This window comes from Pteropus alecto, unplaced genomic scaffold (genome assembly GCF_000325575.1).
Source record: "Pteropus alecto unplaced genomic scaffold, ASM32557v1 scaffold45, whole genome shotgun sequence".
Lineage (NCBI taxonomy): Eukaryota > Metazoa > Chordata > Mammalia > Chiroptera > Pteropodidae > Pteropus > Pteropus alecto.
Window position 1 is genome coordinate 16,711,289 of NW_006442491.1, and position 26,483 is coordinate 16,737,771.

At 47.0% G+C, this 26,483-nt stretch overlaps 1 protein-coding gene and 3 pseudogenes across 5 annotated transcripts in view; 2 read left to right on the forward strand and 2 right to left on the reverse strand.

Moving 5' to 3' along the window:
* The first annotated feature begins 868 nt into the window (after nucleotides 1-868).
* Nucleotides 869-1,418, forward strand: LOC102879026 (annotated as a pseudogene).
* A 3,410-nt stretch (nucleotides 1,419-4,828) lies between these two features.
* Nucleotides 4,829-6,021, reverse strand: LOC102879281 (annotated as a pseudogene).
* A 2,456-nt stretch (nucleotides 6,022-8,477) lies between these two features.
* On the forward strand, nucleotides 8,478-9,201 carry LOC102885611 (annotated as a pseudogene).
* Nucleotides 9,202-17,351: 8,150 nt separating this feature from the next.
* EBF4 (early B cell factor 4) overlaps nucleotides 17,352-26,483 on the reverse strand; it is a 48,332-nt gene continuing 39,200 nt past the window's right edge. Inside the window, exons 8-17 of one of the 5 annotated variants that reach the window (XR_001517806.2) lie at nucleotides 25,576-25,693; nucleotides 25,342-25,475; nucleotides 25,124-25,250; nucleotides 23,599-23,687; nucleotides 23,408-23,473; nucleotides 23,130-23,307; nucleotides 22,863-23,051; nucleotides 19,648-19,729; nucleotides 18,406-18,481; nucleotides 17,352-18,179 (exon numbers count right to left, since the gene is read on the reverse strand). Coding sequence is in view for 4 of the 5 variants with exons in the window: in XM_006921664.3 (XP_006921726.1) it covers nucleotides 18,411-18,481; nucleotides 19,648-19,845; nucleotides 22,863-23,051; nucleotides 23,130-23,307; nucleotides 23,408-23,473; nucleotides 23,599-23,687; nucleotides 25,124-25,250; nucleotides 25,342-25,475; nucleotides 25,576-25,693 (1,170 nt within the window). In the remaining variant the exon portion in view is untranslated. The other 4 variants (XM_025039891.1, XM_006921664.3, XM_015597203.2 and 1 more) reach the window with 4 other exon arrangements.

A 26,483-nucleotide genomic window follows, 5' to 3' on the forward strand; every position in this document is an offset into this window, starting at 1 on the left:
ATGAAAGGTGCTCATAAGTGCACATCTTATTGGCAGAGTGACCCAGCTATATACTATAATAAACTTACTTCAAATATAGAAATATAGGCATCTTTAACGTAAAAGAATGAAAAAATGTATTAATGTATCATGCAAAGATTAATCAAAAGAAAGCAGGACTGGATATCTTAATATTAGATAAAGTTGACTTCAGGGCAAATAAAATAACCAGAGACAGAGAGGAACATTATATAATAATACAACTGAACACACCCAGGTTTATCCCTTGGGTAGCCTAGAATTGGCTAGTTCAGCATGACTGAAATGGCATGTGAACTCCCCTAGCTGATGTCCAAGCTCTAGATTTCCCCCAGCTTCTAGCAAGACATTTGCCTGGCCAAAAATCTCCTTCCATTACATAGTTACCAGGGGACTCCCAGATCCCTCCTACTTTCCTCATAAATATGTAAAGTAGAATGAAAATGGGGCCCTTGTCCTTGAGCTCTTTTAACAGTGAGATCTGCCCTGTCTGGCCTAGCAACCCACCTTTGGATAAAGGGACTTCTGGGTGATATATACATTCTCCCAACTCTTTGCCTGAAAGTACCCTCCAATAAATTCCAAATAATTGTGTCTATACCATGTGTCATTAGAGATGTTTGCCTTTGCATTCCACTTGACATATATGACAAGATGAACACGTCAGCATGATCTAGTAAAATTGAAGACACAGATGTCCTGAGTGTACAATGTATACTATAGAGAAACTCTTAACACATGTGCAAAAAGATGCATGTACATGAATGCTTATAGCAGCCTTATTTGTAATAGACCCAAATTGGAATCAACCCAAATATCCATCAAGAGTAAAATGTAGAGCTTTTCAGAAATGGCAGCTCCGCTGGCAGGTATGTTCTCTGGGCAGCCATCCAGACCCCCATTAGCCCCTCTGGGACTCCCGGGCCAGGGTTTGCTTCTTTGGGCCACTCCTGACACTCTGAGATCTTCTCCGAGTACCTTGGAGGATGAGTTGGAGTCATCTTTCGAGGCTTGCTTTGCTTCTCACTAGAGAAAGTGACTTGAAAGATGACTATGTCAATGGCACGGATCAGGAAGAAATTCGAGAGGATGTTGATAAGTGTATCCAGAAATTTTTGGATATTGCGAGAAAGATAGAATATTTTTTCCTACAGAAAAGATTGCAATTATCTATCCAGAAACCAGAGCAAGTAATCAAAGAGGATATCTCGGAGCTAAGGAATGAATTACAGTGGAAAGATGCTCTGGTCCAGAAACACTTGACAAAGCTGCAGCATTGGCATCAGGTGCTGGAGGACGTCAGTGTGCAGCACAAAAAGCTGGCCGACATCCCTCAAGTCTCCTCGGCCTACCTCTCACAAGCGGCTGCTAATGTCCCTGCGCCTATGAAGCAGACCTGAATAAAAGCCACCTGAAAGCGAGCTGCTCTATGAGTCAACCTAAACACAGATTTTTTTTTTCTTTTTTTCCAAACATCACTTTTTGGGGACATAACATTTTAGAAGAACTCTGCCAGAGAATGAGATGATTTTAGTTTCATGCTCTCACCTAAAAATTTCCCCCTATTTTTTATAAGCTGTTATTCTTGAGTACTTTATAAAATGCCTTTAGCTTTGGTAAACCAAGTAAATTTTTTTGTGTTTTTAGCAAAATGTAGACTGTTAGTGTGATGCCACTTACAGATCCCTTATTTCTTTTTTTCTACTTGTATTTAAAAATTTTTTGTATAACTTAACTTGTATTTACAGTTTTAAATGAGATTGTGTCATCTGAGGGAAGAACAGTTTGTATGATCTGATCCCTGAATAAGAGGGTGAGGGTTTTGTTTATAGGTCTTTGATGTGGTAGTATGTAAAAATGTGTAAATTTGCTATTTCAAGACTTTGAATTACCTCAAGAGGAGGAGTCTAATGCAACAATGTAATGCTCCCAGAGTTCTCAGAATGAGGATATTCTGTAAATAGGTTGGAAGAGTATTGTAGTTAGGGTATTATTACAGCAGGATCCTTAAGTTGATGTTGACTATTTGGGGTAAGTTTATATGTTGCGTGACGTTTATTTACTTTTTGGGGTTGGGGAGATGTAGCAGGAGCAGTGATATGCCAAATTTTGTTATGTTCTGCACTAATGAATTAGTTTAAGCAAACAGTGACCCTGTTCTCAATAGCATGACTTTGGCACAGGTGTAGTTTAAGGATGAAAAAAAAAAAGAGTAAAATGTAGAATAAAATATGGTCCATTTATGCAATGGAATTGTATACAAGAATGAAAATAAACAACCACTATACATATACACCATAGATGACTCTCGCAAAAACAATTTTGAATGAAATAATCAAAACACAAGGAAAATTGATTTATATTGTTTATAGGTGTATGAGTCATAAAATAATAAAGAAAAGCAAGGATGTGATTATGAAAAAATTCAGGATAGTGATTGATTCTGGGAGAACAATGGAGCGATAATGGGGAAGAAAGAAATGAGGGGCTTCTAGAATGCTAGCAACATTCTTTTCCTTTACCTGGTGAGGGTACGGTTGTGTTCACTCAAAAATATATGTTGAACTTTGTGTGAACATTTTATGTACTTAAAAAGTATCCACTTTCATTTATTAAAAATTTGCATATGATAAAATTCATTTTTTTGATGTACACTTCAATGAGTCACATGTATAGATTTTTCCACCACAGACACAGACATAAAGAATTCCCTTGTGTTGTCCTTTTGTATTCAGACTCTCCTCCCATCCCAATTCTAGGCAAGCACTAATCACTGTTTGTTTCTATTTTCACTTTAACTCAATGAACTCTCAGCAAGATAAACTCAAAAGAGATCCACATCGAGACATAGAATCAAATTGTCAAAAGACAAAGAAAGGACCTTAAAGCAGCAAGAGAGAAGCGGCCTATCAGGTACAAGGGACTAAGAAAAAAAAGAGTTTTGTTGATTTAAGAAATTGGATAGTTTGTTTTCTTATTTTTGAGTTTTGAGAGTTGGATTCAAGTCTTTTGTCTCATATGTGGTTTGCAAATATTTCCCCACAATCTATCGCCCATCTTTTTATTCTCTTAATAGTGTCTGCAGAGCGGAAGTTTTAAATTTTGACAAAGTTTAATTTATTATTTTTTTTCTTTATAGATGATACTTTTTGTGTCCTATCTGAGAACTCTTCGATTAACCGAAAATCATGGATTTCCCCCTGTTTTCTTCTGAGAGTTTTATAGTTTTACGTATTATGTTTAGACTTGTAATCTCTTTTGAGTTAGTTTTTATGTATATGAGATGTAAGTCAAGGTTTATTTTTTTTGCATATAAAAGTTCAGTTTTTCCAGCATCTTTTGTTAAAAAGACCATTCTTTCTCCATTGAAAGAACATACCTTTGTACCTTTGTTCAAAACCTATTCACCACAGTTGTGTGGGTCTATTTCTGGAATTTGTAGTCTGTTGCATTGGTATCTATCTGTCCTTTCACCAATACCACACTGTTTTGACTATTGTAGCTTTATGACACATCTTAAAATTGGCTAGTCTGCAAATGCAGAAGAATGAAATTGGACCCTTATCCAAAAATTAGCTCAAAAATGGATCAAAAATCTAAACTTAAGAGCTAAAACTATCAAATTCCTAGAAGAAAATGAGAAAATCTTTATGACATTGGATTTGTTTGATAATCTTGGATATGAAACCAAAAGCACAGGCAACAAAAGAAACGATAAATTAGACTTAATCAAAGTTGAAACCTTTTTTTTTCTTTGCTTTGTAATCAGTATATTAAGGAGACATTCATACATTTCAAGAATTGCTTAAATTCTAATATCTAAATTTAAGCTTGCGATCATGACTTTTAAACATACAATTAAAGCTATTTATCGTAACTGCTATACTATCAGCACTGAATTACAGTTACTTTGGAGCATAAGTTAAATGGTTTAAAGTAAGACTACAACATACCTAAAAAATACCTTCCTATTTCAAACATGTAAATTACTCCTCCATGTAAAGTTCTCATCACCCTAACTTCTAAGTTAGCCTGATCTGGAAGTCATTACTCTCAGGTTTATCATGGTCCAAAGAGAAGGAAAAAAAAATGTAACCAAGGACTGATATAGTTATATACATTTAAAAAAATGATGGCATGGTGGAAGGGAATGCAGTTCTACAAGTACAAGCCCTCAAGAAGCTGCTTATCATGATAAACTCCTTCTTTAGAAAGGTATCATTTCTATCACTGATACCACAGCTAAATTATATAGCACACCATCTTTAAGTATCAACTGAGGTGATAGAATAAATGTAGAGGCATCACGATGAATCCTACTTAATACAACTATACAGACTAACGCTTCTCTACAAATTAAGTTCTATGTCTGATTGCCAGTTGGATACAGAGTTTTAACTTCATAGCTTAACAATTAAGGGTCATACACCGCAGTCCATGCATATATTTAGCATTTCAGGCTAAGCTATTCTATGCACATAGATGAAATTAATTACGAAGTATGGCCTAACAAATGCTAGAAGAAAATTTTTTTAATTAAAAAAATTTTTTAAATTATTTTTTTGGGGGAAATTTTTTTAAAGTAGTTTTTATAGGTATTAAACTTATCTTGCACACTGAAGTCATCATATATAAAGGGAAAAATCAGAGCTTTTGTATTTGAGTTTATTCTTCATTTAACTTTTAAAACGCTACTATAGTTGAATATCAAAATAAAAACAATAGCAAGTAGTGAGCATATTGTAATTACAGCCCTTTGCTCATTCACTACAGCATATACAGCCAGCAATGAGTGTTATTCTCTGGCCCATTAAGAGGTCTGACATTGAACATCACCCTTAGCACGATGTTCATCATCTTTATGTGCTTCTTCGTTGTAAAGGTGCTGTCTTTCTTGATTTGGATCATAGCCCACCACTCCTACCTGGTCCATTTCTCAATCTCTTCTACTTCCTTCCCTTCAGGTAGGAGTTTTTTTAAGCAAAGAGAGTTTATCAGGAGAGAGAAAGCAATTCTGAGGAAAGTTTACCTAAATTCGACGATTAGGTGACCCTTTTCATATGGTCTATGATAAATTGGCATGACTTCATTTTACACACTCTTGATATCCCTATACTTGACAATCTGACCTGTATGAGAGGTGATGACGATAGTTTGGTTGTCAGGAGGAGATATTGGCTTTTGGAAGCCACACAATACTTCAACCAGCTGTATGTCCATACACATGAAAAGGTCTTCTCCTCATTGAGTAAAAACAACATGGCCCTTCTGATCTAAAACAATGATGATATCTCTGGGCTTCAGTCCTGGTTCTTGGTCTCTTTCACCATGGAATGTACTCTTCCGGCCATCTTTCATACTTTTGTCAATATGAACTTCTAGAATCTTTTTCTCTTGAACTATCTTCCTTCCTTCACATCTTTTACATCTGTCTTTGAGACTGATCCATCTCCCATGGCCCTGGCACTCCATGCACACAGATTGAATTGGCTGAACCATTCCATGTCCTATCTGATGATTTCTTATTTGCATCTCATACCTCGGCAATTGGGACGGCACTCTACTGCTCCTTTCTCACCACCTCAGCTTTCACATTTGTCACAAATCACATTCTTTTGCAGAACTAGTTTTCTTGTTACACCATTTTATAAATCTTCTAAAGTTACTGAGAGTTGATGAACAACATTTTACCTCTCCTTTCTCTCTGTATCCTACTACTTTCCAAAAAATGTATCAAAGATGTCCATGGGAAGCCAAAACCAAACCACCTCCATCTGCTCCATCTTCTTTACTTGCTTGTTTCCCTTTATCACAAAATTCCCTTTTCTTTGTATCAGAGAGCACTTTATAAGCTTGAGAAATCTGTTTAAACTTCTCTCCTTCATTTGGATTCTTATCAGGGTGGTAGTTCAAGGCCAATTTCCTGTAAACCTTTTTTAATTCTTCCTGGGTGGCATTGAGTTTGACCTTCAAAACATCATAGTAAGTGGTTTCTTTTACCATTTTTGACAGCCAGTGAGCAGGCAGAGGCAGGTGTGGGAGAGTGGGAAGGAGCACATTGCTGGGCACAGCTGGGGCAGCTGCTGCTCCTCTGCTTCTCACCCAGTGTTCTGGAAAGTTCTGTCAAAATTAAAAACTTGTACATCAAAGAACACAAGAGAGAGTGAAAAGGCAATGCACAGAATGGGGAAAATATTTACAGAAATATCAAAAAAATATTAAAAACTTCTATAATTCAACAATAAAAAAACAGACCAATTCAAAAATGGGCAAAAGCCTTGATCACATTTCTTCAAAGAAGATATACAAATGGCCAATAAGTACATGAAAAGATGCTCAACATCATTAGTCACTAGGGAAACACAAATCAAAACCACAATGAGATAGCACTTCACACCCATTAGGTTAGCTATTACCAATACAATGAAAAATAATGAGAGTTGGCAATAATGTGGAAAAATTGGAACCTTTGAGTAATTGCGAATGAGAATGCAAAATGTTCCAGCTGCTGTCGAAAATAATTTACCAGTTCCTCCAAAAGTCAGACATAGAATTAGCAAATGACCTAGCAATTTCATTCCTAGATATATACCTCCAAAAATTTAAGCAGAAACTCAGATACTTGTATACCAATGCTCATAGTAGCATTATTCACAATAACCAAAAGGTAGATACAACCCAAATGTCTACCAAAAACTAAGTAAATAAACAAAATGTAGTATACACATACAATAGAATATTACTCAGCCACGAAAAGGTATGAAATTCTGATACAGGCTCTAATAAAGACAAAACTTATTAGCAAAACAATTCTGCTGCGTAAAATAGTCCAGACACAAAAGGACAAAAATTATATGACTACATTTATGTGAGAATAGGTAAATTCATAGAGACAGAAAGTAGAACAGAGGTTATCGGGGACTGGCGGGGAGGGGAATAGAGAATTATGATTTAGTGGGTACAGTGTTTCTGTTTGGGTGATGAAGAAGTTCTGGAAATAGACAGTACTTTTAGCATTCAACATTGTGAATGTACTTAATGTCACTGATTGCACATTTAAAAATGCTTACAATAGTAAATTTTACAATTAAAAAAACTAAAAAACCCCACAAAACCCTACAAAAAATTGGCTAGCGTGAATCTTAAATCTTTGTTTTTCTTTTTCAAATTATTTTGGCTATTCTAGATTTTTTTTTTAACATTTAAATCTATGTACACTTTAGATTTAGCTTATCTATATCTACAGAGAATCCTGCTGGGATTTGGATAGGAATTGCATTAAATGTATAGATCACTTCACGGGAGAAATGGCATCTTAAATGTACTATGTCTTTCAATCTATGAATATGGTATGTTTTTCCTTTTATTAGGTTTCCTTTCATTGAATACAGATCCTACATTTATTTTTAGATTTAGATCTTAAGTATTTCATTTTTTGAGCTATTGTAAATGATAATGAACTAAATTGTGTTTCCCCCAAATCCATATGTTGAAGTCCTAACCACCAGAACCTAGATAGAATGTGACTGTATTTGGAGATAGAGACTAAAAAAAAAAAAATTTTTTTTCTAATTACAGTTGACATTCAATATTATATTAGTTTCAGGTGTTCAGCATAATGGTTAGATATTTCTATAACTTACGAAATGATTCCCAGATCAGTCTAGTACCTCCTTGACACTATACATAATTATTACAATATTATTGACTATATTCCCTCTTTGGAGATAGAGCCTTTAAAGAAGTAATTAAGGTTAAATGAGGTCAGATGGGTGGGCCCTAATCCAATATGTCTGGTGCCCTAAAAAGAAGAGGCAGAGACATTAGGGGTAAGCATGCACAGAGAAGAGGCCGCGTCAGGACACAGTGAAAAGGTGGCCATCAGTAAGCCAAAGATAGATGCTGTCAGGAGAAACCAAATCTTCAAACATCTTGCTCTTAGATTTTACAGCCAGAAGTGTGGGAAAATAAATTCTATTGTTTTAGCCATCTAGTCTGTGATAGCTCTAGCAAACTAATGTAATTTCTATTTTCAAAAATTTCATTTTCTGGTTGCTCATGGCTCATATATCAAAACGTAATTGATTTTTGTATGTTGGTCTAAAATCTTGTGACCTTGAAAACTTGCTTATTAAATTCAGGAGCTTTTTCAAAAATAGATTCCTTAGAATTTTCTGCATAAATGATCATGTCATCTGTGAATAGGGATAGTTTTATTTATTTCTTTACAATATTAAGCCCTGCATGTATGTATGTATGTATGTATGTATGTATGTATGTATGTATATGTATGTACATATGTAGGTATTTTGCCTTATTGCACTTGCTAGAACTTCCAGTACTATATTAAATGGGAATTAAGAAACAATGGCAGGGCAGGTGCCAATTCTCCCATCTCTGAGGTCGCATACACATTTCCCACAATTTCCTTTCCTTTTTCTCTCCACACGCTGCCCAAGATGCCAAAAGGAAAGAAGGCTACGGGAAAGAAGGTGGCCCCAGTCCCTGCTGTCGTGAAGAAGCAGGAGGCCAAGAAGGTGGTAAATTCTCTATTTGAGAAAAGACCTAAACGTTTTGGCATTGGACAGGACATCCAGCTCAAAAGGGACCTCACCCGCTTTGTCAAATGTCTCTGCTAAATTTGGTTACAGCGGCAAAGGGCTGTTCTCTATAAGCGCCTGCAATTAACCAGTTGACCCAGGCCTTGGACCACCAAGCAGCTGTTCAATTGCTTAAGCTGGCCCATGGGTACAGACTACAGACAATGCAAGAGAAGAAGCAAAGACTGTTAGCTCGGGCTGAGAAAAAAGTTGCCGGAAAAGGAGGTGTCCCCACCAAGAGGCTACCTGTCCTTCGAGCAGGAGTTAATATTGTCATCACTTTGGTGGAGAACAAGAAGGCTCAATTGGTAGTGATTGCACATGACATGGAGCCCATCGAGCTGATTGTCTTCCTGCTTGCCCTGTGCCCTGAGATGAGGGTTCCTTACTGCATTATCAAGGGGAAGGCCGGGTTGGGGTATCTAGTCCACAAGGAGAACTGCACCACCACTGCCTTCACACAGGTTAACTCAGAAGACAAGGGAGGGCTGGCTAAGCTGGGGGAAGCTATTGGACCAACTACAATGACAGGTATGATGAGATCTGCCGTTACTGGGAAGGCAACGTCCTGGGCCCAGCATGAGCGGCTTGCATTGCCAACCTGGAAAAGGCATATTTTTTAATTTTTTTAGTTTGTTAATATGGTGAATTCCACATTAGAATTCCATCTCAGTTAGAAAAGAGGACCAGAAACAGTTCTCATTAATGTAGAATGGACGGAAATATTCACTTAGAGTTTTGCCCTAGGGCTATGTTAACTTGCTCTGTCTCTATCATAATATGGTTTGAAGATATCTGGACCATCTGCACATCATGCAGAACACTGCAATGGTCCTTTACATTGCTGACATCATGCACATTGCACAAGATGGACATGACATGGCTGGGCGCATGCACTCCACATGGTGGGAAATGAACCCTAAAAAGATTCAGGAAACTGTCACTTCAATAAAGTTTTATGGGATCCATTAATCAAAGGCATGCCAGGATATCGCCTCCAAAGTAAGAGAGTAATTGCAGCATCTTACACCCCAGTCCAAAGAAGAAAGCACAGCACCTGCTGGCCTCTTTGGATTCTGGAGACAACACATTCTTCATCTAGGAATACCATGCCAGCCCATATGTCAGGTGTCACAAAAGGCTCTCAGCTTTGGGAGGGACCAGGTGCTCCTGTAGGTTTGTCCTAATTATTATTGTTAAGAAATAAATAATATAACACTTCTCTTTGACTTGAGGAAGGGACACTATTTTCTAATTTGTACAGAGACACCATAGGTACTAGCATATGTTTGAGATGAAAGCTGTTTGATATCAATGGAGAGGAAGACAAAGGTGGTTTCAGGCAGTGATAGATCAGTCTCAGACTAAATGCCCCCAAGTTTGTGAAAGCTGTGTGGAGGAAATAAAGGCCACAGGCTCATAATTTAATGTCAAATTGTCACTTACTAAAATCTGTGTGCAGAAAGAATTGGGGGACCACACCTAGTCTAATAGTGACCCAACTCCTCAAGCTTCTTAGAACTTTAAAATTACAAATGTCCTTTTCTTTGCAGAACATTTGATACTATCTAAAATATCTACAAAAATATTTGGTCCATGCCAAAATGTCTTTGAAATTTGGTTGTTTGGTGGGTCTGGGGATGGAGTGTGTACGGGGGGTCTTTTTTACTGACAGGCAGAGGTGGGAGGTCTGGCTCTACATGCCACCTTCACTGACACCACAGTGTAGGGTAATCTTTCACCTCTGGGTCATGGTGAAAGTCCTGACTCTCCATTAGGCTTCCTGTGACCATTCCAGCAGGGAGTGTGAGAAACACTTTGTCACTGCTGAGTGGTGTGGAAATCCAGGTTCTTCACGTGGTTTTCACGTGGGTGAGGTGGGGTTACAGCTGGTGGAGATGAAAGTCCCTGCTCTCTACTTGGTATTCTCTTGGTATTCAGGGGTGTTGGGGTACCTCACTGCAGCCTGTGAGGGCGGAAATTTAGGTTTCCCGCTGGGTTTTTGCTCCCTTGTGTGTTTATTCTTAGGGTTTGGTTAGGGTAGAAACATTTCATCTAAAAGATTTTTCCTTTCTTGGTCCCTTGGCTAGAAAGAGCATGTTTTGGGGGAGGCCTTTTGTTATTGTTGTTTGTACCCTATTGGCATTTCTAGGTTGCCAGCTTCTTCAGTTCCAATTTTGAGATCTACGAGGCAAATAGAAAACCCAGAGAACTCAATTAGTGCCTTTCCTCAGGTACTAATATCCCCAGGTAATCTGCCTCCTTTTCTCCTCCTTTCAGAGTCTTTTTACGTTTTTTTTTCTATATAATGTCCAGGGTTTTAAGTTATACTTAGCGTAGGAATTGGGAAATATACATCTACTGCATCTTCTCAGAAGTGAAAATCTCTACTGCTCTTTTGTTTGTTTTATTGGGCTTTCAGTGCGTAAAGAGGCTTTCCACACACCTTTTATTTTTTCCTAATCCTCCCTCCCATTAATTTCCTGTTGAGCTCCCCCTTCCCAGGCTCATTCCCCCACCCCTAGCCCACTGCTGTCTTTACCCTCTGGACACTGTGCCACCTCCCCTTGAACTTCCCTCCTCTCTTTTCTCATTTCTGTGCTCTTCCCCCTAATCTGTCAGTAGTATCACATTGCCCGAAGGAGAATTAAGATCTCTGTCCCAGAAATTTAGAAGGAGAAACAGAGCAGGTTCCGTATTTTTTGTTTTGCTTTGGAAATTGGCTCTTGAGTATCAGAAGAGAAGGCCTGAGGGAAGCAGAAATTGATGCCAAGATAATATCTTGGAAAGAGACTAGAGGGACAGCAAGACTACCACCCTTTCCCTTATCTTAGGAACCAGCTGAGGGTCGCTTTTGGGAGATAGGGGAGATGGGAAGCAGAATTCAGCTTGGGTAGCAGGATTGGGGAGGGAGGAGAAGACAAGCACAGGAAGGTGGGTCAGCTTTCACAGACATCTGGGCAATGGCTGGGGGAGCCCCAGGTTAGCAGAGCTAGTATAGACACCACCATTGCCCTACCAGTGAGTAACCACTATTGAGTCAACTGTTCCACTGGCTGTATGTGTCCACTTCTTCTGCAGATCTCTGCCCAGCCTCATCTGACCTCCCTGGGTAGATCCCTGACCTTTGTCTGTCTAGGCCCAGGACACTCCCTGTGAGCCCCATTTGAAACAGAAGGGGAGTCTTTGCCACTCAAGAAATTGTGGTGTCATAATTGAAGGATTATGTTCTTGGGGGTATTATGTCAATGGATATAGTGGAGGCTCTTAATGTCCCACCCAAATCCTCCTTACTAGTTAGCACATCCATCTTTTAATTGTGGGGAGTGTTGGCTGCTAACAGCTCACAGTACCCGCTTCCCCCAAGTACTGCTCTTGGCCAAATGGGAGCTGCTTAACCCAAGGGTTACATGCTCCAACCGGTTTTGGTAGCCTGCAGTCAATGACTGGCACAGGGGTACTATAGGGCCATCTCCTTGCCACGAAGAAGGTCCGACTACGGTGCCCTTTACTCTCCAGAGCTCCCTGGGGATTATGCTAGACTCCTGCTGAGACCACATTCTTGCTTAGTGCTTTCCCCTGCCTTGTCCTGCCTGTCTCACCCTTTTTAATTTTTTCACCAGAGAGCACTTTCATGTGCAATCAAATCCCCACTCAGGACCGCTTCTAGGGAATCTCACTTAAGAGAATGACTTATGGCAAGTGCTGAATAGATGGGTGATTTAATGGCAATGGAGCCCCCTCACACTGGGCCTTCGAGGCAGGAAGAGGCCTTGCTGGGGCTCTCTTCCTCCTGCTCTGGCAGACCCTGCTCCACATGTGCACACACGCAGGAACACATGCCTCCCTGTAACCCCTCTCCCCAACCTCCTACCCCTGAGCCACTCCCCAGAGGAAGTGGGTTTGGAGGAATTCTGTCAATTTTGAGTTTGATTATAGGCTTTTGGTTTTCAGGTGAGGCCAAAAGAAGAAATGTCTCCACCTCATGCAATTAAAAGCAGAGAGATGCCCGGTGGTTCCTTGGTACCTGCCCTTGGCCTGGGCCGATCCCCAGAAAGCTCCATGCTCTGGAACCCGCAGCAGGGTCATCATTGACAGGCCTGTCAGGTTTGGGTCTGCTCAGCAGCTGCTCCACCACATTCCTCCCTGCTGCCACAATTTGTCTTGGCAAGGCGGCCCTCTGGGCCCAGCTCCAAGAAGGGCCTGAGCAGCAGCCCAGACAAACCAGCTTTCACCACAGAAGCCAAAGCTTGTTGGGCTTGACTTGGTGCCAGCCTGAAAGTGGTCGGACCCTTCCTACCCACCTGAAAGTTGACTCAGGCTCTGGGTGAGCGGGAGACTATGTGGAAGGGAGCCAGGCTCCTAGGTGGATGGAACTCCAAGAGAGGCAACAGGGGCAGGGACTCATGCTGGAGGGCTTCTCCTGCTGGCACTCCATCCTGAGGCAGGCCATCAGGAACTGGACTCATGGGATGGCTGCCTGGCTCTGGAGTGGCCCTTAGCCACAGTGCCAGAGAGACCTCTCTTTACAACCCTGCCATGGGAGGCATCCCCACTTGCCCTCTCCTAGCAGCTCAGCAGCTTCTCCCAGCTCAGCCTGGGAACCCTGGCAGCATACTCAGGGGCCCACTGCACAGCCAAGGTTGCATCAGAGGTAGCTTTGATCTCAGGCTGGCAGGCGATAGGGAAGAAAAGGCTTTGGAGAACCAAAATGCCAGGACGCTGGGCCCTAAGGAGCAGCAGACCTGCTACTCGATGGTGTTTTTCTTTCCCCTTTAAAACACTTGGCTCTTTCTCTCTCAAGGAATAAAATGGCCAAAAGGAAATGTGCAAAAAATGGTCTTGTTTTTGTTACTGCCCTGCTGGAAAGCCTCTTCTACATCTTTAGAGCCATGAAGTCTCTTCTATTCTGTCTCCAGTGGGGAGTCTGTATACTCAGAACTCTCCTACCCGTTCTCCTTGGCAGTCTCTGCAGCTCTAAACCCAGAAGCTGCCATCTTCTTGGGGGCCGCCACTCTGTGCTCCCTACCAAGGCTAAGGCAAGGCAGGGAAGTTTGTATACTTCCCCCTTTGGCAAGTGAGTGGAAGCAGGGTGGACAGATGGCCCATGAGTGCTCTTCTGGAACTCCACTAGGGGGACCCAGAGCTATGAGTCCAGCTGGGGAGAGACAGGTGAATTGAGGTAGAATGACTTAGAGATTAACTTGTGTTCTTGTTGTGCGTTACTCTCCCCCACTCCAAGAAGGTAGTAGAAGGTGGCACAGCAGGGTAAAGTACTGAGGTGGTATCCAGAAGAGACCCATACAGATATGGACACTTGATTTATGATAAAGGTGCTACTGCAGGGCAGTGAGGAAAAGATGGTCATTTCAATAAATGGTGCTGAACCAAATGGCTATCCATACAAAAAAAAAAATTTATATTGATCCCTAGTTTATAATATACACAAAAATCAAAATATCTTCTTGATTTTGGTATAGGCAAAGATTTCTTAAAAGGATAAACAGAGCACTAACCATAAAGAAAAGATTGATAACTTAGACCATGTTCAATGAAGACGTTTTAGTCATCAAAATCCCATAATGAGAGTGAAGAGAAGGGGAGTGTGAAAGAAGTGGTAGGAGGATCTGAGTTCACAGGAGTGGTCAGTGTCTCACACCCATGAGGACTCTCATGTTGGAGGGGCTTCTTGTCAACACCAGAATTCAAGCTGGTGGCTTCAAGGTGGCAGGCTCATTCCCTTCTGTTATCCATGGGATGCTGTTATTGCCACTGAGGTGGTAGCAGAGGGAAGCTCCAGGGTATAAATGCAAAGGTGTGGGTGGGGAGGGGGATGGGGGCCACTCTAAGCTCAGGAGCTAGGAGCTTTAGAGAATCACTACCTATGAAGAGCCTGTCTCTTCTAGGGGAGAAAGATACTGTGATCTGTGAACTTTTTACTCTTTGGAGAAGTTATTCTAGGGAAGAGAAAAGAGATTTGGGGGTCCATTTGAAGCACCTCAAGCATGTTCCATGATTGCCTCATTCTAAAATTGACTAAGTGGTGGGAAAATTGACCTTGGAGGTTACTCTGGTAAAAGGTTTTTAGTCTGTCTTCAAGGGCATGAAGTTTTATTATTTGAGCCTTCACATTTAGATTCACGATCCACTTGGTGCATTATGTAAAGTAGAGGTCAAGTTTAACTTTTTCATATGACCTGATGCCATTTATTGAAAAGATTGTTCTTTCCCCACTGCATGGCAGTTTCTATTTTTTCTGGGAGTTTTTAAAATTTTTTTACTTTTTTTATTTTTTAAGAAGCTAAGGGCTCCACCAATTTGGGCAGGGGTAGGAAGGATGTTTTGTAGAATTGTTAGCAGTAGGGCTGGTCTAAGCCGCTGCCTGGCTTCCCTTGAATCATTGAGGCCATTCTACAGTAGGTCTCGTCAAATATAGCTTCAGAGTCTACTTGAGCGAATGCAGAACACAGTAGCTTGTTTCTGTTGGGAAATATGTGGAAGAAAGCAGATTTCCAGGATGTGTTCTGTCTCTGAAGGACAAGCGGCCAAGTGTCTGACCCCCAGCCTATTGCCACCCCCGCTGGCCCTGTGGAAAAAAGATCCAGGGATTGGTTGATGCTGTGAAGGGCCCCTTTGTCGCTTGGCATCTTGATACTTCAACTAGAAAAAGCCTAGGCAGAGTTTCTGTCAGCTGGTCTCTGGAGAGGTGCAGATAAAGGAAAGTTCACGCCCACTCTAAACTTACTTCAAGTACAAAAAATCAACTTTTTTTCCAAAACAGGCTGATTGCCAGAGACCACCTCCAAGGTTGTGCCTCACTCGTCTCTCATCTTTATCTCTTCAGTGTATACCTGACTCCATCTGCCAGTACCTGCATTTCTTCGTCTGAGAATTTTCTCTAGCTCCTGGGACCTATTTCACCACCCATGGGTTGACTGTAAGTGCCAGGAAGATAGTGCTTCTCTCCCACTCCATCCAGAAGCCATTAACCACTCACTGATGGAAGGCGGTGTATAAATACTCCAGCACCCTCCCCCCTCAGGTGAAAAAGCTCTGACGTATGTTCTATACCATCTCCCTGAGTTCTCCAGCAGGAAACTTGTTTCAGATTCTGCTTTTAGGGGAACCCAGACTGAGATGTGGGAAAGAACACTGTATTAGCCTGGGCTGCCATAACAAAACACAATAGGCTGGGTGGCTGAAACAACAGAAATTTATTTTCCCATTGTTCTGGAAGCTAGAAATACCAGATCAAGGTGCCAACTGGTTTGGTTCCCGGTGAGGACTCTCTTCCTGGCTTGTAGAAAGCCACCTTCTCACTGTGTCCTCACATGGTGGAGAAAACTTGAGAGCTCTGGAATCTCTTCTTACAAGGACACAAGTTTTATCAGATTAGGGCCCCACTCTTGTGACCTCAATCACCTCCTTAAAGGTCCTATCTCCAAATACAGTTACATGGGAGGAAGGGTTTGGGCTTTACCATATGAATTTTGAGAAAACACAATTCAGTCCATAGCAAACATCATAATTGATTAGCTTGGCCTGCTGTGGACCAGGGAGTGGGCAGTGTTGACTCAAATGATGGCTTGAGCACAGCTGAGAGATCTTTGAGGACAGATAGCACATCTCGTTCATATCAGTCATGGCACCTGACCCATCTCATGAACCAGAATGTAACTACTGTCCAGTTACCACCTGCATCCAGTATAGAGTTCTATAGGTGCTCAGCCTGGGAAGGCCCTGGGCAGTGGGAACTGCTCAGAGCTTAAACAGAGCAGGGCGTGGGCAGGCAGGCAACATAGGCTAGAAGTGGGAACTGAGTTGAAGTTCAGCTAAGCACTGAGAATCAGTCAGAATGACCAAAAGGCTACCCCTGTCATGTGTCCCAGGTATTTGCCAACACAATAGAAGGAAATGGTGGTACCAGCCATTCTGCCTTGGCAAGTGTATTTGTCCAGAAGCCTGCATGTCCAGAGAGCATGGTCACATGAGTTGGGGAAGGAGGGGGTTTCCAGAGGCCAGAGCTAAAAAGTATTGCCAGGAAAGAAGAACGCCTGAGGCCTGGGGCCAGACACTGGGCTCCCAGTGTCAGCCAGCTTCCAGGGTCAGCCAACTAGACCTTTCAGTCTAGGGGACATGTCTTAGGATGACAGGGATTCATCCAAGGAGGGGAGTAAATGAGCCCAGGAATCTTGTATCTTTACCACCCCCTCCTCCCAAACTCTGAGACCAGAGAGCCGGAAGGTACCTAGACCTGGAGAGGAAGGTGAGGGGTTGGGCCTTGCCCAGATAGCAACCTTGGGAGCCAAAAGCTCCCCTGCCTAGCTCAGGTGAGGCCCTGCAGCCTCTGGTCAGGAAGGATCTTACTTCTGAGCCTGTGTACATTTGGGTAGTATTTAGTTTGTTCTATTCTGGTTCCCAGCAACCCCCACCTTGGGGAGAGAAAATCCCTACCTTGGTCCTGGATAGATAGCTGGGGGATGGAGTCCTCAGTGGCCAGACTGTGCTCCCAGCCAGAGCCCTTGGGGCTGAGCCCGTGTCCAGGGTCCTCGGGCCTGGCGAGCCTGCTCCCCATTTCCCCAACATTACCAGAAAGAAGACCTGGGCAGGGAATACTTGCTCAGTTGAACTCTGGGGCTGTTGAAAAAGCCCAAGGAGCAAGAAGGCTGCCCGGGACATGGTTTGGAGGGGCCCCAGGAGAGCTGCAGAACAGCTGAGAAAAGCAGACCCACGCCAGGGAAGCAGGCAAGGGAGCCTGGGTGGCCACCTGCATCTGTGTTTATTATTGTTTTCTCCAACCTCAGCAGAGTAGAGTGCGAGGCCAGGGGCAGCTGAGCCCATTCCATGGTTTTATGGGACCAGCCAGTTATGCGTGTGGGGGTCAGAATCCATGAGACATCCATTAGGGGGGAGACCCATAATTCACGGGGCCTGGCACCCCCTCTTCTGCATTCACCATGCCCAAAGCCCCCACTGGGATTCATGATGTGGCAAGCATGAGTGTGCAGTCCATAATGGGAGTGGGCAGCCATGGGGTCACGTGGCTGTCAGAAGCTCCATGGGAGCCTGGGAAGGCCTCCTGAGGCTGCTGGGCACTCCCCTTGCCCTGGAGAGAAGTTGGGATGCTGAGCCGGTGAGATGGGTCAGACGCAAACAGGACCTTCCCAGGCCACTTCTCCCTGAGCTGTCCTCTTTCCCACAGTCCCCTTCCCATGCGCCTGTCACCTGATGCCCTTGGTCTGCACAAAGTCCATCTCTTCTAGAAGAACCAACCCAGCAGGCGAGGTCCGGCATCCCAGCACCTCCCCAGAATGCTCTCTTGCCAAGAGCATCAGCACAGTGCTGGGGCTTCCGACCAGCCCCAAGAAAGGGAGGTGAGAGAAGCCTGTAGGGCTGGGGGGTGCCTCCAGTATGAGAGTAAGTTCTCTCCCCATTCAGGCCCATAGGTTGAGGTCTGCCTGCAGCCCTGGCCCTGCATCTGTCTGTGCTGCAATCCAGGATGTGGGTGTGAATCCTGGAGGGATCTCTAGTCCAGGCTCAGTGGGGGCCAGATGTGTAGACCTGGGAGGGAGATGGAGAGAAGGTCCTGGAGGAAGGCTGGCTGCAAGGGGACAGAAAGCCACTTCTCTACACTTGCTCAGTTTGGGTCACTGCATGGGCTATTGGTCTTGATAGCTGTCTAGATGGGCCCTGAAGAGGGATCCCAGATCCCCACCCCTGTTAATGTCTTTCGAAGAGAGAGCCTATCCAGAACCAAGCGGGGAGGCAAGACCAACCAGAGACCTACCGTAATTAGGAGTACGCCAGGCCCTGAAGCCCCCGGGCTGGAGAGTGGAACTTCTCAGAATCTTCAAAAGGCTGGTCTGCGGTAACCAAGGGAGGAGCCATAAGCCACATGTAGCCTGGGGACCTTATCTGCCTGTCCTCTTTGGGCTGGTCCAGTATGCAGGGCATGTAACACTTTCTAAATGCAGAATTATTTATCAAGAGCCTTGAAGGTAGTGGGCCACACTTAGCCCTGGCCTGGAACCAGCACTGCACAGAGGTGAGGCGTGTCCCTCAGGCCTCTGAAGAGGTTGGTGTCACAAGCCTTTGCTACCCTAGTTTCCTCGATCAAGAGAGCTGTCTCTGTGCTCCTCTTCCCAGCCTTGCCTCCTTCAGAGGGCCAGTCTCAAAGTGAGGAAGCAGAAGGCCAAGTACCAGGACAGAAAGGAAAAAGGCCAGCCTCTAGAAGCACTGATACCCAATGGAGCAGCAGCGGCATGTCTTCTTCCCATATCTCCATGTAATTAATTACTTCCATCACCCCTCGCCCCTGCCTAGCCCTCTCCCTTGGTTCTCTTTGTTGGTAGGAGAGGTAGGTGATCCTCTGTCCTCCCCACCCCTCACATTTTAAGGTCTAGACACACACAGATTAAGAAAAACAAGGCAAAAAATGACCGTGTGCCCTTTCAATCATCTAACGAACCCATCCTAAATAAGAGTCATGTTCCTCTAGGGGATATGACTTTTTTTTAACTTGCTATACACTATTGGTTAGGGGCTAGGCTTTGTTAAGTTAGATGTTGACTTGGAGATTGATAAATGGCAAATGACAACCATTTCACAAGGGTAGGGATGTAGATGGGTGACATGGTCTCAATTCTCTAACTGTAAAATGGGGGAGAGGAAGTTGGGCTAAACCTTGTCCAAGGCCAGTCCCTTTCCATCCAGCAAGTGACCCAGTCCCTCACAGTGATGTGTGCTACCCTCCAGTGGACACATAGGTCAAAAGCATGCACTCCATGTGGGGTTGCTCTGGCTGTGAGTACTGGGTCTCTGCTCTGGGCTCAACTGGCTGGAGGTGGGGCTTAGGGGTGGTTTTTGATCTTCTCCAACTGGACCTATTTGGACCCCTGCAGAGCTCCCTGCTTTGAACTTTCCTAGGAGAACTGGTCCACTGGCATGAGGCTCTGGTGAGATGAGGATGGAGCGGCTCCTTCAAACAGCTGCTCTACCAGGCCACAGCAGGGCAGCATGGACCACTCACCTGGAAGCCCCTCTCCGTGGGCTCTGGGGCAGGCCTGGGGTGGGGAGCTGGGTGGGCGCAGCACGGGGGCGAAGGCGCTCCTCTGTTTGACAGCGGAGATCATGTTGACAGGCGAGAAGGAGAAGACGCTGGTGGTGGGGGCAGCGGCCGGGAGGGACATGGAGGAGGCAGCAGCCAACGGGGGGCTAGAGGGCATGACTCCGGGGCGGGGCAGGGAGGGGTAGGCGCAGCAGGGAAGGCAATGGGAGACACAACAGGGAGACAGCACCAGAGTGAGCAGCTCAGTTAGGGCTCTGGCACGGGCAGTGGGCCCTGTGCGGGCTGCTGACTCAGGCACCGGACTCAGACCTCACTGGGGGCTGTGAGGGTCCTGGGAAGACCAGTACAGGGCAGGGTCCGGAAGCAGGCTAGGAGCCTCTGGGGTCCTGGGCCAACACTCGCCTTTTGGGAGGTTCTGGAGACCCTTTCTCAGGACTGGAGGTGACAGAGTCAGACTAGGTAAAAACAAAAGCAAAACCAGAACATCCAACAAAATCAAATACTGGGGACGGATCCCACAGATGAGGGATGAGCAAGAGATGGAACAGATCAGGATTCTTGCTGAAAACCACTGGGAGTCTGAGATGCCGAGAAATGTTTATGGGCCCTGGGGCACCAAGGTCAGTGTCAAAGAATGGGGTTCATAGTAGAGCTGGGGAAGAAGTCAGAGATGAAATTTGCGGGTGTACGTAGGCTCCTGTTATAAGGCCTGTCTGTCCAGGATCACAGCTCACACAACAAGCACTTTAACTTCCTCCACAAATACGCTTCCCTTACCAAATACCCCTAACCCCTGGGGAATCTGTTCTCTTCCAGCTTAATACAGGTCCTTGTCATCTCCAGCCCAGGTCCTGTATCATCCTCTTCTAGCTGGTCCATTTTAAAGAAAAATGTAGGGACCCACATCCTCAAATCTTCCTGTTCTCCAACCCCCTGGCTACCCAGGACTGTGGCTTGCTCTCCTACACAGAGGCTTTGCTTGCCTCTCCTTCCTGCAGCCTTCTCTCCTGGGGGCTCCTGCCCAGGGCATCTCTGGATCCCTCCTTCACCATATGTCCTCATGAGTCCAATTCCCTGTTTCTCCTAAAGAACAATCAGGCTGTGATTTCGGTGTTGTCCAAACAGCTGGCTATGGGTGGGGTAGGGGCTTCTTGGAAGAAACTAATAGCCTGAGAAGACTGCCTTTGGCATCAAAGACTCCCTCCCCACCACACACACATTGATACAATGCTGACCCTGTGCCGAGTATCCTCAGCCCCATGGATGGCCATCTCCTTTAAGACAATGCTCACTGCTAGCTGAGGAGGCCATGAGCTCCATGGAGGGCTTGAGACAAATGTGCTCTTTCTCAAGGCCAGGGGCTCACAACCACATTTTGTAGCTTGGGTAGGACTGGGAGTTGTGGGTCACTACAGGGCTGCTAGTGGCCGAAGTATAAGACCAAGAGGAGATCCAAACGGTCCCAGACCCTCTGGCTAGGACAGTTCCGGATGTCATTCCAGGCACGTCCTGGCACACTTAATGAAAATGACAGTGTCTGAAGCTGTACTATAAAGTACTCTGCACATACGAGTGGATGGGGTCCTGGGTAAGCACTGGTCAAGACACTATTAAAAGATGGGACTGGCCCTCAGGCAACGCCAGGGTGTCCCCAGCTGATGGTAGAAGAGGGGCATAAGCAGCTCTAGTCCTCTCCATCCTCTGGCTGAATGCGTAGACCCCAGGTGGCATGGCTTCTGCCCACTGGGGCAGTATGTTCCTCCACTGCTGATGGCATCATGTGTGTAGTGAGGAAGGGGGTCGATAGTTCAGATTCCATTAGCCTCAAATCTGAGGGCCACCCAGAGAGAGGTTGTAAGAGTACTGTCCTAGAAGTGAACAGAGGTGGGAGCAGTGGTGCCTGGCCTGAGCAAATGGCCAGGAGAGATAGAAGCCTTGGGAGGGACACCAGAGGGTCATGGCCTGTGGATGCTGGCACATGGGGTTTCGGGTCCCAGGAGTTAAGCTTGGGCAGGGAGGAAAAAGCCAGACTCAAACCCACAGCCAGAAAGAGCAGTACCCAGGATGTAGGCCACTGGCAAGGAAGGCTAGGCAGGTGGCCAGATATTTCGGTCCTCAGCAACAGCAAACATAAGACAGGAGAAAGGTGAGGGAAACACAGAAAAAGCCACAACCAACTCCTCCTTGAGCAGCCTTCCCCACTCCTCTGGCTTAGCAGTGTCTCCCAGGACTTGAAGTACAATCTTTTTCACAATTGATAGGGAGGTGCCTTGCCCACAGGAGATGCTTTATAAATGTCTGCTAAATAGCTAAGCTATAAGGAGCTGAAAACAGGCTGCTCCGGAACTTGGTGTTGGAAAGAGGAACTTGAGGGCAGTGCAAAATAGTAAAAGCATAAATGCCCTGTTGCCTGTTCACACAGCTTCGAGCCGCCGGACCCCAAGAAGCCAGACAACGTGCCCAGTGGCACAGCCAGATCTGAGAACAACCCTAGGCAGGGGGCGATAAAGATCCCATTTTACAGTGAGGAAACTGACATTCAAAGAAGTAACTTGCTGAATGTCAGACAGAGGATTTGGACACTCAAACTCTGAATCCAGCTGTCTGACCACAAAGAATTCTCTCACTCTGCCCAACGCTATCACAGGGAGCCACGTCTTCCCTGCTTGGAACCCTGCCTGGACCCTTGCCCCTCAGACCAAGGCTCCAGGGGAGTATGGAGCCAGGTGGAAGCCCGCTTTTCTTGAACCCGGAGTTCCCTCAGGCTTCCGGCAGGGGGCGCCAGCCTCCTCCCGAAGTCCCGGCATAAGACAGAAGTGGCGGTCTGCCAGGTTTCAGAGAGACGCTCCCTAGTTAAAGGCCGTTTAAGGAGGAGGGAAGGGCTAGAAGCGATGTGTACCACTGGAATCAGCAAAGAGAGCTAAAAGTGCAAGAATTGCCCCGGCCTCAGGGCCTAGGATGAGAAACCAAGGTGTGGGGTCGAGGGCCCGGTGCCCAACCAGGGAGAGGTCTCACGAACAGGGCTGGCCTGGCTTCCAAAGGCAAGGCCAGGGTTGATCCTCATGGAACAGGTACCGGAAGTTCCTTTCCCACCAAGGACTGGAAGGGGGCTGGCGGTGCCCCATTTTTGCTCCTCAGGGCCCCGGTCCCACCCTCTACGGGCAGGGAACACTCACTGGCGAAGGGTGAGGTGGCTGTGGAGCCATTGAGGAAGCTAGGAGACCCGGGCACGCCGAGGCCGGCCACGCCCGGTGCCCCGTAGCCGCCGAGGCCAGCTCCGAGGCCGCTGCCGTAGCTGCTCTGCTGTGAGCCGGGGCTGGGCGCGAACCCGCGAGGAGACGCGCTGCTGCAGCTGCGCGCGTAGCCTGCGAGAGAGTGGCGGTCAGGAACGGAGTGCCGCAGGGAGGGGGCAGTGATCTCAACGCCGGGGCTGCAGGACGCACCTGGCTCCGGGCCCGGCGTGGCATCCCCGACGGCGATGGCTAGTGGGCTGCTGAAGGCATTGATGCCCACGACCGCGGGGTGCGGGTGGCTGGGAGCAAGGGGTCCGAGCGGCGCGGGCGCGCGGGGGGCGCTGTACAGAGCCTCGGCCACGTCCGCCGCGCGCTTCAAGAGGAGCTCCTGCGAAGACAAGAGCAGCGCATGGCCGCGGAAGCCGCAGGTGCCAAGTTGGGGACAGCCCTGGGCCTGGCCGCGCTAGGAGGGGACTGGGGCACCATACCTGGTTACTGCTGGGCACTCCGTACAGGGCCTCCGCCAAGTCGGCCGCCCGCTTCAACAGCACTTCCTAGGGGCAGGGGAGGAGACAGCGGGGCCAAGGGGCAGCCCCTGGGGGCGACAGAGGGGCGAGGAGCCCACTCCTCCCGCCTCGGCCACAGGACACCCTGATCCCCGTCGCACCCCTCTGAGTACCTTAGGCAGCCTCTCCGGATCTCCGGGGTGTCTGGGAATGACTTTCTGTAGCCTCTGGAATCCGTAGTCAATGGTGGGCTCATTCAGGGCTGGGGAGAGGGGCGGCATTGGAGGACGCCCTTTCCCAGCGCGTGCGCAGGACCAGGCCTGCCAGCAACCAGTCTTGGAACCTCGCTGCAGACCCTTCCACCAAGCCCAGCCCAAACCTCTCGGAAAACTCCGGGCACACGGGTCAGTGAGGTTCGAAGTTTCCTCAGTTCTTTACTGTATATACATATTACCTTCCATATTCCTGGGGCAGGACTGGTGGATGAGTCTTCTGTCTGCATTTGGTCTTATCAGGAGTAAATTAATTGGTATAAAAAAGAACCCCCCGCCCCCAACAATCTTCATTTATCACAGCTCAGGTGGACTCTGAGCAGCACCTGAACGTTTGAGGTCTGCACGCGCCCCAGGGAAGGGACGGGCCACTCTCAAAACTCTCAGGAGGAGAGCCTCCTGACCAGGCTTCTGGTGCCCTCTTATCTTCCTCCTAATCCCAACCTTACTTCCCACTCACCCGTGTCACACAGCCTTACCTACTTTCACCTCCAACTCCAGATTTAGAGAATTTCCTTTAGTTCACCCCAAAGCTGTAAAACCCTCATCCCTGGGTCTTTGCATCTGCATTCTTTCTCTCCGACCCTTTCATTCACCACCTCTATCTCCCTAATTCCCCCTCCCATCCAAGTTTACTCCACACTCTCTCCGGGAGGTAGTCCTTGGCAGCCAACGCCTCCACCCAACGCCTCCACCATGTATCTCCACCCATGCAGTGTTTACTGCTCAGCAGCCCCCAGTTAGACTGGAAGTCCCTGACAGTAAGTAGGGTCACTATCGAGTGGACAGAGATCCCCAAAGGGCTGGGTGAATATCTGTGGGGTGGGGTGGGGGAGATGCAGAGAAGCGGGGGGCTTGGGCTTGGGCGGACAGGAGGGTAGAGATGAAAAAGATCTTGGTCAAGTGACCAAATAAAGTTGAGATGGAGGATTCTACGTCGCATCTTCAGAGAGTGGCTTTCTTTCCACTCTTGTTAACTTCTCCCCCTGGCTTCTGCAGGGGGTGGATGGGTGGTGGTGGTGGTGGTGGTGTGTGTGTGTTCTTGTGGATACAGAGTGAGAACTGGGGTGGCTTGGGGGAACGAAGAGACCCAGGGAGCACCTTTGAAATAAACATCTCAGTGGAAATGTTCTACACTCTGGGGAGTGGGATGTTCTAGACACCCTGGCGAGAAGGCCCGAGGCAGAAAGAATGTACAGGAGGGCGGAAACTCGGCTCCAGGCAGGGACTGAGGAGCCAGAGGCCAGGGAGAAAGAGCACAGGGAAAGAAGGTCTTGTGCGCGAACCGGGGGCCTTAGTGCAGTGGGAAAGCAAGCGCTAGGGGGCATGGCCACACAGCACATATTGGCTCTGATACTAGGGTCACGCTGGCGGGGTAGGGATCAGCTCTTCGACCTTAGGCCTCCCCTCCCGATTGACTCCTTACCTGTGTAGACAAAGCGGCCGGGGGCTCCCTTGCAAAACTGCTTAGACTTGTAGGACAGGGTCACCTCCACCACCCCGGGAATGTGCCGTGGGGGCGTCTGCACCCGTATGGCATGGGGCGTGATGAGCTGCGAGGGGAGAGGGGAGGCCTGCGGGTTCGGAGCTGGCTAGGGGAGGGCCCAGCCCGGACGCCCTGAGGGAGACTGGCGGGTGGCCCACCTCGCTCCACACGAGAACGTTCCCGAACACAACCTGTAACCCATCGAAGAAGTTGTCGCCGATGACAATGACGGTGGCGCCGCCCGTGGTCCAGCCCTCCCCGGGGCTGATGGCCTTGATGCAGGGGGTGGCAGCTGGGAGGTAGGAGAGGAGGCAGGTCAGGGGCCGGCGCCAAGGTGGGGTCTGGGGGCTGGCTGGGCCCGCGGCAGCAGGGGCTGGGCCCGGGGTCCTGACCTTCGGAGGGGTCCAGGCGGCGTGCCCTGCGGCCATGCTTGGAGTTGTTGTGCACAAACATGTTGTCAGACACGGCCAGCACGTGTCCGTCCACGCTCACCGTCGTGGACACCACCACCTGCAGGAAGAGCCGAGGCCAGCCTGGCTGGGGCCCTCGGGGGCTCCGCAGAGGTTAACTTTGTGGGGCACCAGTGACTTGAGGCCATGGCTGGATGTTGGAATTCAAGGGTCACTGGCATGGGAAAGAGCTTTAGCCCCTTAGGAGCAGAGCTGGTGGGAGGGGGTCCAGCTGGGTGGAGTGACACCCCCAAATGTACAATCTCCGGCTGCCCAGGGAAACTGACCCCCCGCCCCCCCAGCCAAAGGAGCTAGAAAACTTGAGAAGTCAGAAAAAAAACTCTGGCTCCTTGGGTGGAGTGGCTACTGTTTTTGCACACAAGTAACCCAGGTTGTATGCCTGGGGCTCTAAGGCAGTCATGGGTCTTAGGCAAGTGAGAGTGAGAGTTTTGATTGCGGGGGGGGGGGGGCAGCATCTGCCTGAAAACCCATCAGCAGGAGCCCCCACCTTTGGGAGGAAATTGGGGCTGCCTCCTTCTCCCCCCGCCTTCACTGGGAGGGGTGTGCAGGTTGAGGATGCGCTAAGGGCAGCTGCTCTCCGCTTCACACTATGCAAATTAGCTGGGTCGTTAATCATGTAAAAATGTCACAATTAGCATCTCCTTAAGTGGGACTCTAATGAAGCCTCCCTTGGCAGCCAGCATAAGTTGAGATGGAGCTGCCCCACCCCCAGCAGGCACCAGGCCCTGAAGCACAGGGCTGGGCAGGGATCTGCCCTGGGGGCTTTCTACAGGGTGGCAGGGCCACAGCCTCCCCACAACTCCCACTATCAGGAAAGGGCAGTTTGCAGA